This window comes from Phalaenopsis equestris, unplaced genomic scaffold, assembly GCF_001263595.1.
Source record: "Phalaenopsis equestris unplaced genomic scaffold, ASM126359v1 Scaffold000107, whole genome shotgun sequence".
Lineage (NCBI taxonomy): Eukaryota > Viridiplantae > Streptophyta > Magnoliopsida > Asparagales > Orchidaceae > Phalaenopsis > Phalaenopsis equestris.
The window spans coordinates 2,467,477-2,479,014 of NW_018164549.1; the positions used below are offsets into that span (position 1 = coordinate 2,467,477).

General features: G+C 31.9%; 1 protein-coding gene across 2 annotated transcripts; it reads right to left on the reverse strand.

Annotated features, from left to right (window-relative positions):
• Positions 1–302: 302 nt before the first annotated feature.
• LOC110020804 (cytochrome c oxidase subunit 5C-like) lies at positions 303–2,649 on the reverse strand. 2 transcript variants are annotated; one of them, XM_020719050.1, is made up of 3 exons: positions 2,487–2,649; positions 2,086–2,397; positions 303–653 (listed from the first exon to the last, which is right to left on the reverse strand). In XM_020719050.1, exon 3 carries the CDS (start codon positions 624–626, stop codon positions 432–434), a length of 195 nt encoding a protein of 64 aa, XP_020574709.1. In that variant the 5' UTR covers positions 627–653; positions 2,086–2,397; positions 2,487–2,649; the 3' UTR covers positions 303–431. The 2 variants fall into 2 exon arrangements, with proteins under 2 accessions (XP_020574709.1, XP_020574708.1); XM_020719049.1 differs by lacking the exon at positions 2,086–2,397 and having other exon boundaries at positions 2,487–2,647.
• Positions 2,650–11,538: the final 8,889 nt, after the last annotated feature.

Below are 11,538 nucleotides of genomic sequence, written 5' to 3' on the forward strand. Positions count from 1 at the left end.
GCCGAGGCACTAAGGGTCAACTCGTTTTGCTACTGCTATCAGTATTTCACTTTCAAAAGTGGGTTCAAGAATGCAAACCCTAAATTTATAGCCTAAGCTCTTCACAATGCTCATAATTAACATAACTTAACTTGAAAAAATGGCATGTCTTAACCAGGCTTCTAAAAACAAAAATTTATAACAAATTTATTCCCGCATCACGTCAGCAGAGACGTAAACATGAATTTATGAAAGCATTTGCACAAATTTTAGAAACTGCTAAATGCAAAACACAGTACATATTAAATACATAAACACAGTACTAGAAGTTGAAATTTATTGCATATTTTATCACTCAAAACTTAACTTTTACTTTAACAAACACACAATATTTTTAGTCATTTTCTGACCAGAATCAAATAAGCTCTGAATAAGTAATATGACAATGCATTTTATTCTTCTGGAACGACGACGCTGATCTCACCCTTGTCGAGCATGTCATAAAAGGCTCTAGTTTTTCGCTGCTCATTCCAGTGATGCATCTTCCACAGCCCACCTGCAAAAAGGCCTAGAGTGATCCCAATGCATATCTCCTTGACAACACTGGGGCCCTTAAGAGTAGCATGAGCAATATTGTGCGCAGCCATTCTTTCTCTTCAGTATCAGACAAACACCTATATAATTCAGTGAAATAGAGAAAATTGAGGTAAGAAAACATTTAGAATCAATTTAACATAATTTTTATATAAATTTCACATCGAAAGGTGCAGCTCAAATCTATATGGAAGACAAACTCCTATATCAGCATAACTAGTGGTTACAAGCAGGTCGTTGTTATTTAAAACTACCTTTCTCCATTGCAAATATAAATTTCATCATCAGCCAAAAAACACAGTGTCGTATTTGGTGGCAAACAGCCAACCCCTAAATGAAATGGTAAAGAATTAAAAGACATTTAAAAACTTAAATATACATTACATGGTAGGTAGTTATCAATAAGAATAAGATTATGACAAACAAAATAATTTAAATTTCATTCAAAATTTAAGTTCTATTAAGGTAACATTGAATTCTATTAAATTTGTAAGTTTATACTAAAAATTAAGTGTTCAAGTATATCAATACACTAGTTAATAAATAAAATCAGCAAGTTTATGTTTGAATTTAAGCAAAGTAAATATGTTAAAACACGACAATCTACACAGATATTGTTTAATAGAATGACATATTACACATTTGAATACATAAGTATCAAACCATTTGAATGCATATATTTTATGGAATAAAGTGGTATGTATGTAAATACGAAAGCATTGAATGGTATGTATGTAAACGTCCTAAAAAATTAGTGTTACATAAGTAAACACATAAGAAACGTTGGTATGCATCTAAAACCTCCAAGCATAAAATCATAAAAATTTTGGATAGCAAATAGTTCAACTAAAAAAACTCCAACAAATTTTGTCTCTTCACAAGTATGAAGAAACTTTCTTAATCTCAATTCGAGAAAGGACACGGGTCATTGAGCTTCAAATTTGATCTAAAAACCTTACTAAATTAGAATTATTAGCATCTTAATCAATCAAGAATTATACAAGAAATTCAGCAAACCCAATACTGAAAGGTTCAAGGATATCCTCGCAAAAGTATCTTTGAGACCAATGGATTTAAAAAACAAGGAAAAGAAAATGTGCTAGACATTTGAAACTGTTACAATCAAAGAACATTAAATGGTATTGCCATTTGCTACAATTATATGTATAGATAAAAAATAAACAATCTACCCATTTCTAATCGAGGTTATTGGTTGCTCAAGTGAGCACAAATGGAGCTAATCATTAATCAATTCAGAAGATAGACAAACACACCCACGAGAAGACAGAAAAGAAAATAATGAACACCATCAAGCCCTAGATTAAAACTATGAAGAAGAAGTTGGTTGGATTTCACGAAAATCACTGAGAGATGGAGAGAGTGATGAATTAAAAAATAAAGGAGTCGTAGGAAATAGGATGTGATTTTTACTTATAGCATACACTCCACTCATTAGAAAATATCAAAAAACAAGAAACATTACATGCGAATGGAAGACAAGTTTGAAATTACCTGTTGAAGTTTCTTGCGATTTGATCAAAGGAAGAAGAAAGAGATCCTTGCGGTTTGATCAGATGGAAATAAAAGATCGTGCAAAAATGATGAAAATATTTGCGAATCGATGAAGGAGGAAGAGAGGAGAACTCTTCTGGTGCTTGGAGGAAGAGGGACGACCCAAGATAGAAATCAGAAAATTAAAGAATTAGGGCATTCGGTTGAAATCGTATGGAAATTTATAGCCAATATTTTATTCGGCAAGATTCTGCTATATCCATGGAGGTAGTTGCGATGATGAAGAACTGTTCTCTTTGGCGAAGAAGAAAACTGCGATTTGCAGTTCAAAAGCAAAAAAATAAGAAAATATCCGAACACAACAGACCCGAAAAAGAAGAAGGAAATGTCGAAGTTGTTACCTTCCAAGAGAGATTGCCGAGGAAGAGGGAGGAGCGGCCAGGCCACGGGAGATGCGAAGAAGGGGAGGGAGATGCGAACGAGGGCACAAAGGGCATGGGAGTATATTAATGCGAACGAAACGCTGTCCCGGGTACGCAGAAATCAATTGCCCGTCCGATCGCTAATAGCTTCCATCGATTTTTTTTATTAATTTTTTTTTTAATTTAGGTCCACCAAAATACAAAGATGGAGATCGGATGACCTATGCCGTCCATATGAATTAATTTTTCCCATGTGGGCTCCCTGTTTCACGAAATAAAACAAAACAAACAAAAAAATAAAAAATTTTGGATAAGCCAGAAAAACGCACAAATTATACGATAATTAGACAGTATGATGTTATTTTTAAAATATTGACCGCATTTATAAGCTGCCCCAAATGAACCCTAAGTTGTTGGTGTAAGGTTGGTCGGATGACATGGCGAGTCTCTAGCCGATAAGATGTTATCAGTTCAACAAGTCAAATTTGATGTGTTGTTTATGTGTTACTGAGGTGAAAATATTTATTTTCATCATTATATTTTATTTTGATGAGATCGGACTATTATATTATTACTTATTAGATTTTATCATTTTTTTTATTATTATTTGCTTTTTTTTATAATTTGTACTAAATATTTAAATTTAAATTTCCTAGTAACTCTCTCTTTTAATTATATATATATATATATATATCTGTGTGTGTGTGTTTTATTAAGTTTGAATTTGAAATAAAATATTTTATATTATCTTTTAATTTTATTATTATTGTTATTATATTTGTTTCAATTTTATTTTAACTTTATATTGATTGATTTATGTTTTTTTAATTCAAGTTGATTTAGAATTTGAATTAATAATATTTCAAGTTGATTTTGTTTATTATTTTAATTTTATATTTAAACATTCATTTACATTAATTAAAAATTTCAAAATTTTTAACTATGGATTTAATGAAATTTTTAAAAACTTTTTTTTTTGTATTCAATTTCAAATATATTAAAGAACTTATTTTATTTGTGTTTAGTTCGGATTATATGATTTGATTTTGAAGTTTAGGTTTTTTTTTATCATTTATCTATGTTTGAATTTAAAATTTCTTAATTTCAAATTATGTGTTTAATTCCAAACTTAACCCAATTTTTATTTTGATTAATTAATTTATTTCATTTTATTTTAAATTTAAATTCAATCATAATTTGAGATGAACTCCAAATATATTTGAGTTGGTATTGAACCAAAGGCGTGAACTAAGAGGAAATTTTAAGCCTGATTGAGCGGGTGTCATAAGATTATAAGGCATTTAAGACATAAAGTCAAGTTTCAAAGCTCACTGAGTTATCTAAATGCATGTTATAAAAACCTATTGGAGCACTCAACCTTAATTTTCTTAACTCAATTTTAATTGATTCAACATTAAAATGTTAAGAATTAAAATCAAGTATATTTTGAACCAAAGATAATGAAGATTCAGTTTAGGTTCTACTTTTGGGAGTCGTCCATCCACAAATATGCTATGATAGTCTTTAAGGAATACTTAAGGCTAAGATCCTGGACTCTAAAGGGATATAAAAAAGAAGACCTCACCAAAAGTGAGGTCAACATTCTCCACAAAAAGATTTCATAGATTCACGTAATGCTCTTCTAGAGTCTTTATAACAACCAACATATACAACAGTAAGCAAGAAAATGATGCCATTGCAAAAAATTTTGGCCAATAGAAAAAATTCATTTGCCTGTAAACCATTCACTTTAACAAAGCTTCTGGAAGTAGCCAAATTTTGTTTTTAGTATTTCTCATGGCTGGGAACTTACCTAACCTTCTCATGTATCTATCATTATTGTGCTTAGCCACCAAAGGGTCCAAAGTAGCAAAAAAAAGGTAACATGTGTACTCTGATTAAGCTTTTAAGTCTTATAGAGGCATCAGATTTAGCTATGCCGCTAATGTTCCAAATAAGGAACTTAAACATCGTTGAAAAATGTTTTTTTACCCTTTAATAACTCTAGAGGGAGAATCAATGGACCTAACTTGGTGTTTCATATTGCCTGTGTTCAACAATATCTCTATAATTGGATTAAGAAGTCTAAACTCTCTAGAACACTTAATTATCCCCTTTATTGATTTTTGGTTAGTCCATTCTTATTCAAGTGCAGTTCTAGCACGTGTTAACGCTCTTGATCAGTAGCCATTTCAATTACATCAGTTTCTAATAATATTTCAAGTTGATTTTGTTTATTATTTTAATTTTATATTTAAACATTCATTTACATTAATTAAAAATTTCAAAATTTTTAACTATGGATTTAATGAAATTTTTAAAAACTTTTTTTTTGTATTCAATTCCAAATATATTAAAGAACTTGTTTTATTTGTGTTTAGTTGGGATTATATGATTTGATTTTGAAGTTTAGGTTTTTTTTCATCATTTATCTATGTTTGAATTTAAAATTTCTTAATTTCAAATTATGTGTTTAATTCCAAACTTAACCCAATTTTTATTTTTATTAATTAATTTATTTCATTTTATTTTAAATTTAAATTCAATCATAATTTGAGATGAACTCCAAATATATTTGAGTTGGTATTGAACCAAAGGCATGAACTAAGAGGAAATTTTAAGTCTGATTGAGCGGGTGTCATAAGATTATAAGACACTTAAGACATAAAGTCAAGTTTCAAAGCTCACTGAGTTATCTAAATGCATGTTATAAAAACCTATAGGAGCACTCAACCTTAATTTTTTTAACTCAATTTCAATTGATTCAACATTAAAATGTTAAGAATTAAAATCAAGTATATTTTGAACCAAAGATAATGAAGATTCAGTTTAGGTTCTACTTTTGGGAGTCGTCCATCCACAAATATGCTATGATAGTCTTTAAGGAATACTTAAGGCTAAGATCCTGGACTCTAAAGGGATATAAAAAAGAAGAAGACCCCACCAAAAGTGAGGTCAACATTCTCCACAAAAAGATTTCATAGATTCACATAATGCTCTTCTAGAGTCTTTATAACAACCAACATATACAACAGTAAGCAAGAAAATGATGCCATTGCAAAAAATTTTGGCCAATAGAAAAAATTCATTTGCCTGTAAACCATTCACTTTAACAAAGCTTCTGGAAGTAGCCAAATTTTGTTTTTAGTATTTCTCATGGCTGGGAACTTACCTAACCTTCTCATGTATCTATCATTATTGTGCTTAGCCACCAAAGGGTCCAAAGTAGCAAAAAAAAGGTAACATGTGTACTCTGATTAAGTTCTTAAGTCTTATAGAGGCATCAGATTTAGCTATGCCGCTAATGTTCCAAATAAGGAACTTAAACATCGTTGAAAAATGTTTTTTTACCCTTTAATAACTCTAGAGGGAGAATCAGTGGACCTGACTTGGTGTTTGATATTGCATGTGTTCAACAATATCTCTATAATTGGACTAAGAAGTCTAAACTCTCTAGAACACTTAATTATCCCCTTTATTGATTTTTGGTTAGTCCATTCTTATTCAAGTGCAGTTCTAGCACGTGTTAACACTCATGATCAGTAGCCCTTTCAATTACATCAGTTTCTAATAATATTTCAAGTTGATTTTGTTTATTATTTTAATTTTATATTTAAACATTCATTTACATTAATTAAAAATTTCAAAATTTTTAACTATGGATTTAATGAAATTTTTAAAAACTTTTTTTTTGTATTCAATTCCAAATATATTAAAGAACTTGTTTTATTTGTGTTTAGTTGGGATTATATGATTTGATTTTGAAGTTTAGGTTTTTTTTCATCATTTATCTATGTTTGAATTTAAAATTTCTTAATTTCAAATTATGTGTTTAATTCCAAACTTAACCCAATTTTTATTTTTATTAATTAATTTATTTCATTTTATTTTAAATTTAAATTCAATCATAATTTGAGATGAACTCCAAATATATTTGAGTTGGTATTGAACCAAAGGCATGAACTAAGAGGAAATTTTAAGTCTGATTGAGCGGGTGTCATAAGATTATAAGACACTTAAGACATAAAGTCAAGTTTCAAAGCTCACTGAGTTATCTAAATGCATGTTATAAAAACCTATTGGAGCACTCAACCTTAATTTTCTTAACTCAATTTTAATTGATTCAACATTAAAATGTTAAGAATTAAAATCAAGTATATTTTGAACCAAAGATAATGAAGATTCAGTTTAGGTTCTACTTTTGGGAGTCGTCCATCCACAAATATGCTATGATAGTCTTTAAGGAATACTTAAGGCTAAGATCCTGGACTCTAAAGGGATATAAAAAAGAAGAAGACCCCACCAAAAGTGAGGTCAACATTCTCCACAAAAAGATTTCATAGATTCACATAATGCTCTTCTAGAGTCTTTATAACAACCAACATATACAACAATAAGCAAGAAAATGATACCATTGCAACAAATTTTGGCCAATAGAAAAAATTCATTTGCCTGTAAAACATTCACTTTAACAAAGCTTCTGCAAGTAGCCAAATTTTGTTGTTAGTATTTCTCATGGCTTGGAACTTACCTAACCTTCTCATGTATCTATCATTATTGTGCTTAGCCACCAAAGGGTCCAAAGTAGCAAAAAAAAGGTAACATGTGTACTCTGATTAAGTTTTTAAGTCTTAAAAAGGCATCAGATTTAGCTATGCCGCTAATGTTCCAAATAAGGAACTTAAACATCATTAAAAAATGTTTTTTTACCCTTTAATAATTCTAGAGGGAGAATCAGTGGACCTAACTTGGTGTTTCATATTGCCTGTGCTCAACAATATCTCTATAATTTGATTAAGAAGTCTAAACTCTCTAGAACACTTAATTATCCCCTTTATTGATTTTTGGTTAGTCCATTCTTATTCAAGTGCAGTTCTAGCACGTGTTAACGCTCATGATCAGTAGCCCTTTCAATTACATCAGTTTCTAAATAGATTCTTCCTCTTCGGTAGAGTCTTCACAGTAAGGTTGGTCAAGTTCAGTTTCACCAACTCCTTCTCATAATCTAAATAAAGGGCCATAAATATCAGAGTAACCACCAAGTGCTCAAGAAGTATCCTTCCCTTCATCTTCAAAATGTAGAGAGGTGCATGATGCTTAGCTGTTCTAAAATTCAAAGTTGTCAGAATATATTTCCTAAGCACAATCTTAATATGAGATGGTCCTGCCATAACCACCATGGTAGGGTGTATATTTTCATCCACCTCATTAACATGAGGAAATGAGGTACCCTCCTTATGCTCTGATTGATCAAACAATCTTTGTCCCTGACCAAGGGCTCAATTCCATCAGCATTCTCTTGATTATCCATAACAACTTTAGGTACACTTGCAAGAGTTGCCACTGTCATAGTACCCGCAGACTCATTAGCATCCATCAATTCCTCCACCAGTCCCCCAGCATTCAAGATCAGACCAAGTTCAACAGCCGATGTCTGATTACACCTGACAGTAATGACCTGCATTCCTTTTGGTTGTCTTAACGCAGGATTAGCAATAAAACAATATTTAATAGTATGTTCAAACATCTTTCACTTAGTACAATAATGAGGCAGATAATCTTCTTCCTTTTCCAACAAACAAAAACTTACTCGAGAAAAGGAAAGAAAAACTTTTTCTTTTTCCAATTTAATCATCGGGTGTTTACCATTCATATGACCAACATTCTGAATTACTTTAAGTCTAAGGACTGAAAGAAAATTTATAATGATTTGTTAAGTATAAATACAATATTTAATAAATAAAATCAGCAAACTTATGTTTGAATTTAAGCAAAGTATATAAATATGTTAAAACAAGACAATCTACACAAATATGCTTTAATAGAATAATGTGTTACACATTCAAATACATAAGTATTAAACCATTTGAATGCATATATTTTATGGAGTAAAGTGGTGTGTATGTAAATACGAAAGCACTGAATGTATGTATGTAAACCTCCTAAAAATTTAGTGTTACGTATGTAAACACAAAAGACATTGGTATGCATCTAAATCCTCCAAGCATAAAATCATAAAAATTTTGGATACCAAACATTTCAACTAAAAAAACTCCAACAATTTTCGTCTCTTCACAAGTATTATAGAATTTTTCTTAATTTGAATTCGACAAAGAACATAGATTATTGAGCTTCAAATTTGATCTAAGAATCTTACTAAATTGAAATTATTAACATCTTAATCTATCAAGAATTACACATAAATATACTAAACCCAATACTAGAAGGTTCAAGGACTTCCTTGCAAAAGTATATTTGAGTGTAATGGATTTAGGAAACAAGGAAAAGGAAATGTGCTAGACATTTGAAACTATTATAATCAAAGAACATTAAATGGTAATACCATTTGCTAGAATTTTCAATGTAAAAAGAAAAAATAAACCACCAACCCATTTTTAATCGGGGTTATAGGTTGCTCAAGTGAGCGCAAATGGAACTAATCATTAATCAATTTAGAAGATAGACAAACCCATCCACAAGAAGAAGAAAATAAAAGAATGAACACCATCAAGCCTTAGATCATAACTATGAAGAAGAAGTTTAATTTTATGAATCAACACTGAGAAATGGAGAAGAGTGATGATATAAAAATAAAAAGTAGCCAAATTTTGTTGTTAGTATTTGTGAAGGCTTGGAACTTACCTAACCTCCCCATGTATTTATCATTATTGTCCCCAACCACCAAAGGCTCCAAAGTAGCAGAAAAAGGTAACTTGTGTACGCTGATTAAGTTCTTAAGTCTAATAGAGGCATCAGATTTAGTTATGCCCCTAATGTTCCAAATGAGGAACTTAAAACAACATTGAAAAAAAGTTTTTATACCCTCTAATAACTCTAGAAGGAGAATAAGTGAACCTAACTTGGTGCTTGATAGTGATTGTGTTCAGCAATATCTTTTTAATTGGATTAAGAAGTTTAAGCTCTCTAGAACCCTTTATTCTCCCCTTTCTGAATTTTTGGTTAGTCCATTCTTCTTTAAGTGTGGTTCTAGCTTGCGTTAACCCTCATGATCAGTAGCACTTTCAATTACATCAGTTTCTAAAAATATTTCTTCCTCTTCGGCAGAGCATTCATAATAAGGTTGGTCAAGTTTAGTTCCACCAAATCCTTCACATAATCTAAATGAGGGGCAAGAAATATCAGAGCAACCACCATGTGCTAAAGAAGTATCCTTCCCTCTGTATTCCAACTATAAAGAGGTGCATGATGCTTAACTGTTCTGAAATTCAAAGTTGTCAAAATATACTTCCTAGGTATAGTCTTGTTCTGAGATGGTAATGTCATAGCCACCAAGGTAGGGTGCATGTTGTCATCCACTACATCAATTTAAGGAAATGAGGTACCCTCCTTATGAATTGATCGATCAACAATCTTTGTCTCCTAACAAGGACTCAATTTCATCAGCATTCTCTTGATTATTCGTAACAAATTTAGGAAAACTTGCAAGAGTTTCCACTGTCATTGTACCCATACTCTCATTAGCATCCATCAATTTCTCCACCAGACCCCCTGCATTCAAGATCGCACCAGGTTCAACATCTTGTATCTGATTATAATTGACAGCAATGACTTGCGTTCCTTTTGGTTGTCTTAACTCAGATGAGCAATAAAGTAGTATTTAATAGTGTATCCAAACATCTTGCACTTGGTACAATAAGGAGGCAGATAATCTTCTTATTTTTCCTACAAACAAAACCTTTCTTAAGAAAAGGAAAGAATAATCTTCTTCTTTTTTCAATTTAATCATTAGGTTTCTGCCATTCATATGACCAACATTCCAACTTACTTTAAGTCTAAGGTATGAAAGAAATTTTCTAATGATTTATTGAGTATATAAATACCCTACTTAATAAATAAAATCAACAATTTTATGTTTGAATTTAAGCAAAGTATGTAAATTTGTTAAAACAAGACAATCTACACAGATATGCCTTAATAGAATGACATATTACATCTTTCACTGGATAAGGCGAGATACTCATGTTTTGACGAGTCCTACAGATAGAGGATACAAGGGATCCACTATGACTTTGCCACAACATATTCTACACCAGCTGCATTGTGAATGGAAAGGTATATGGTGTCATCATCAATGGAGGGAGCAACAAGAAAGTGGTGTTTATGCAAATGCTGAAGAAATTGAGCCTCATGATTTAAAGACAATCCCAATCATATTTTCTTATGTGGTTGAAGAAAGAGAACAAGATCAACATTGATTAGAGGTGTGTAGTAGAGTTTTTGATTGGAAATCAGCTACAAGATTAGTTGCGGTGCAACGTGGCGCCCATGGATGTCTGCCACCTTTTTTGGGGAGACCGTATTAATTTGACCATAGAATTGAACATGATAAATTTAGAAACACCTACTCCTTCGTCAAGGAGGGGAAGCACATCATCATTTTTCCTTCAGTAGAGCTCGAGATCACAAGTGTCCTTACCAGAAAAGCAACATTGGTAAGACCATTCCTGATAATGACAAAATATGATATGACTAAGACGTCGATTTCAAATAGGAGAATCATAACAGAGAGCATTTATGGGCATCTTGATCGACACCTCACCACCATGGCCATCGCCATTTGGGGAGGCTTAGGTTACCTTCACTCCATAGCATGTTGAGCCAACCTTGGATTACTTTGGAAGGATTCAACAACATACACATGACACACAGACTCAACTCAGCTGAGTAATGGACCCCCATAAGGGTGGATCGATATGTATGTATGCTGGCAAGTATGAAAAATTCTCAGGTGTTTTGGGGGATGGTGCAATCAACAGTGAGATCTAGATGTTTCTCGGACTGCAGTCAAAGACTTTTCAGTTCTAGAAGGGTACAACAGCTCCATCACTGGCAACAGAAAGTCATAAGCTTCGACGAATGAAGTCAAAGCTCCCTCAACTTTGAGAGATTAATGCGAGCCTAGGGAGGGGCTGAATCGAGCACTTGTTGAAACAATTCAACTAGTTGGATCAAGGGGGTCGACCGACCCTTAGTATAAAGGCTAGATTTAACGCCCAAGTAAACACAACCA

Bases quoted from the DNA above. Each gene is read 5' to 3' on its own strand.
- LOC110020804 (XM_020719050.1), bottom strand. From the start codon at position 626: ATGGCTGCGCACAATATTGCTCATGCTACTCTTAAGGGCCCCAGTGTT.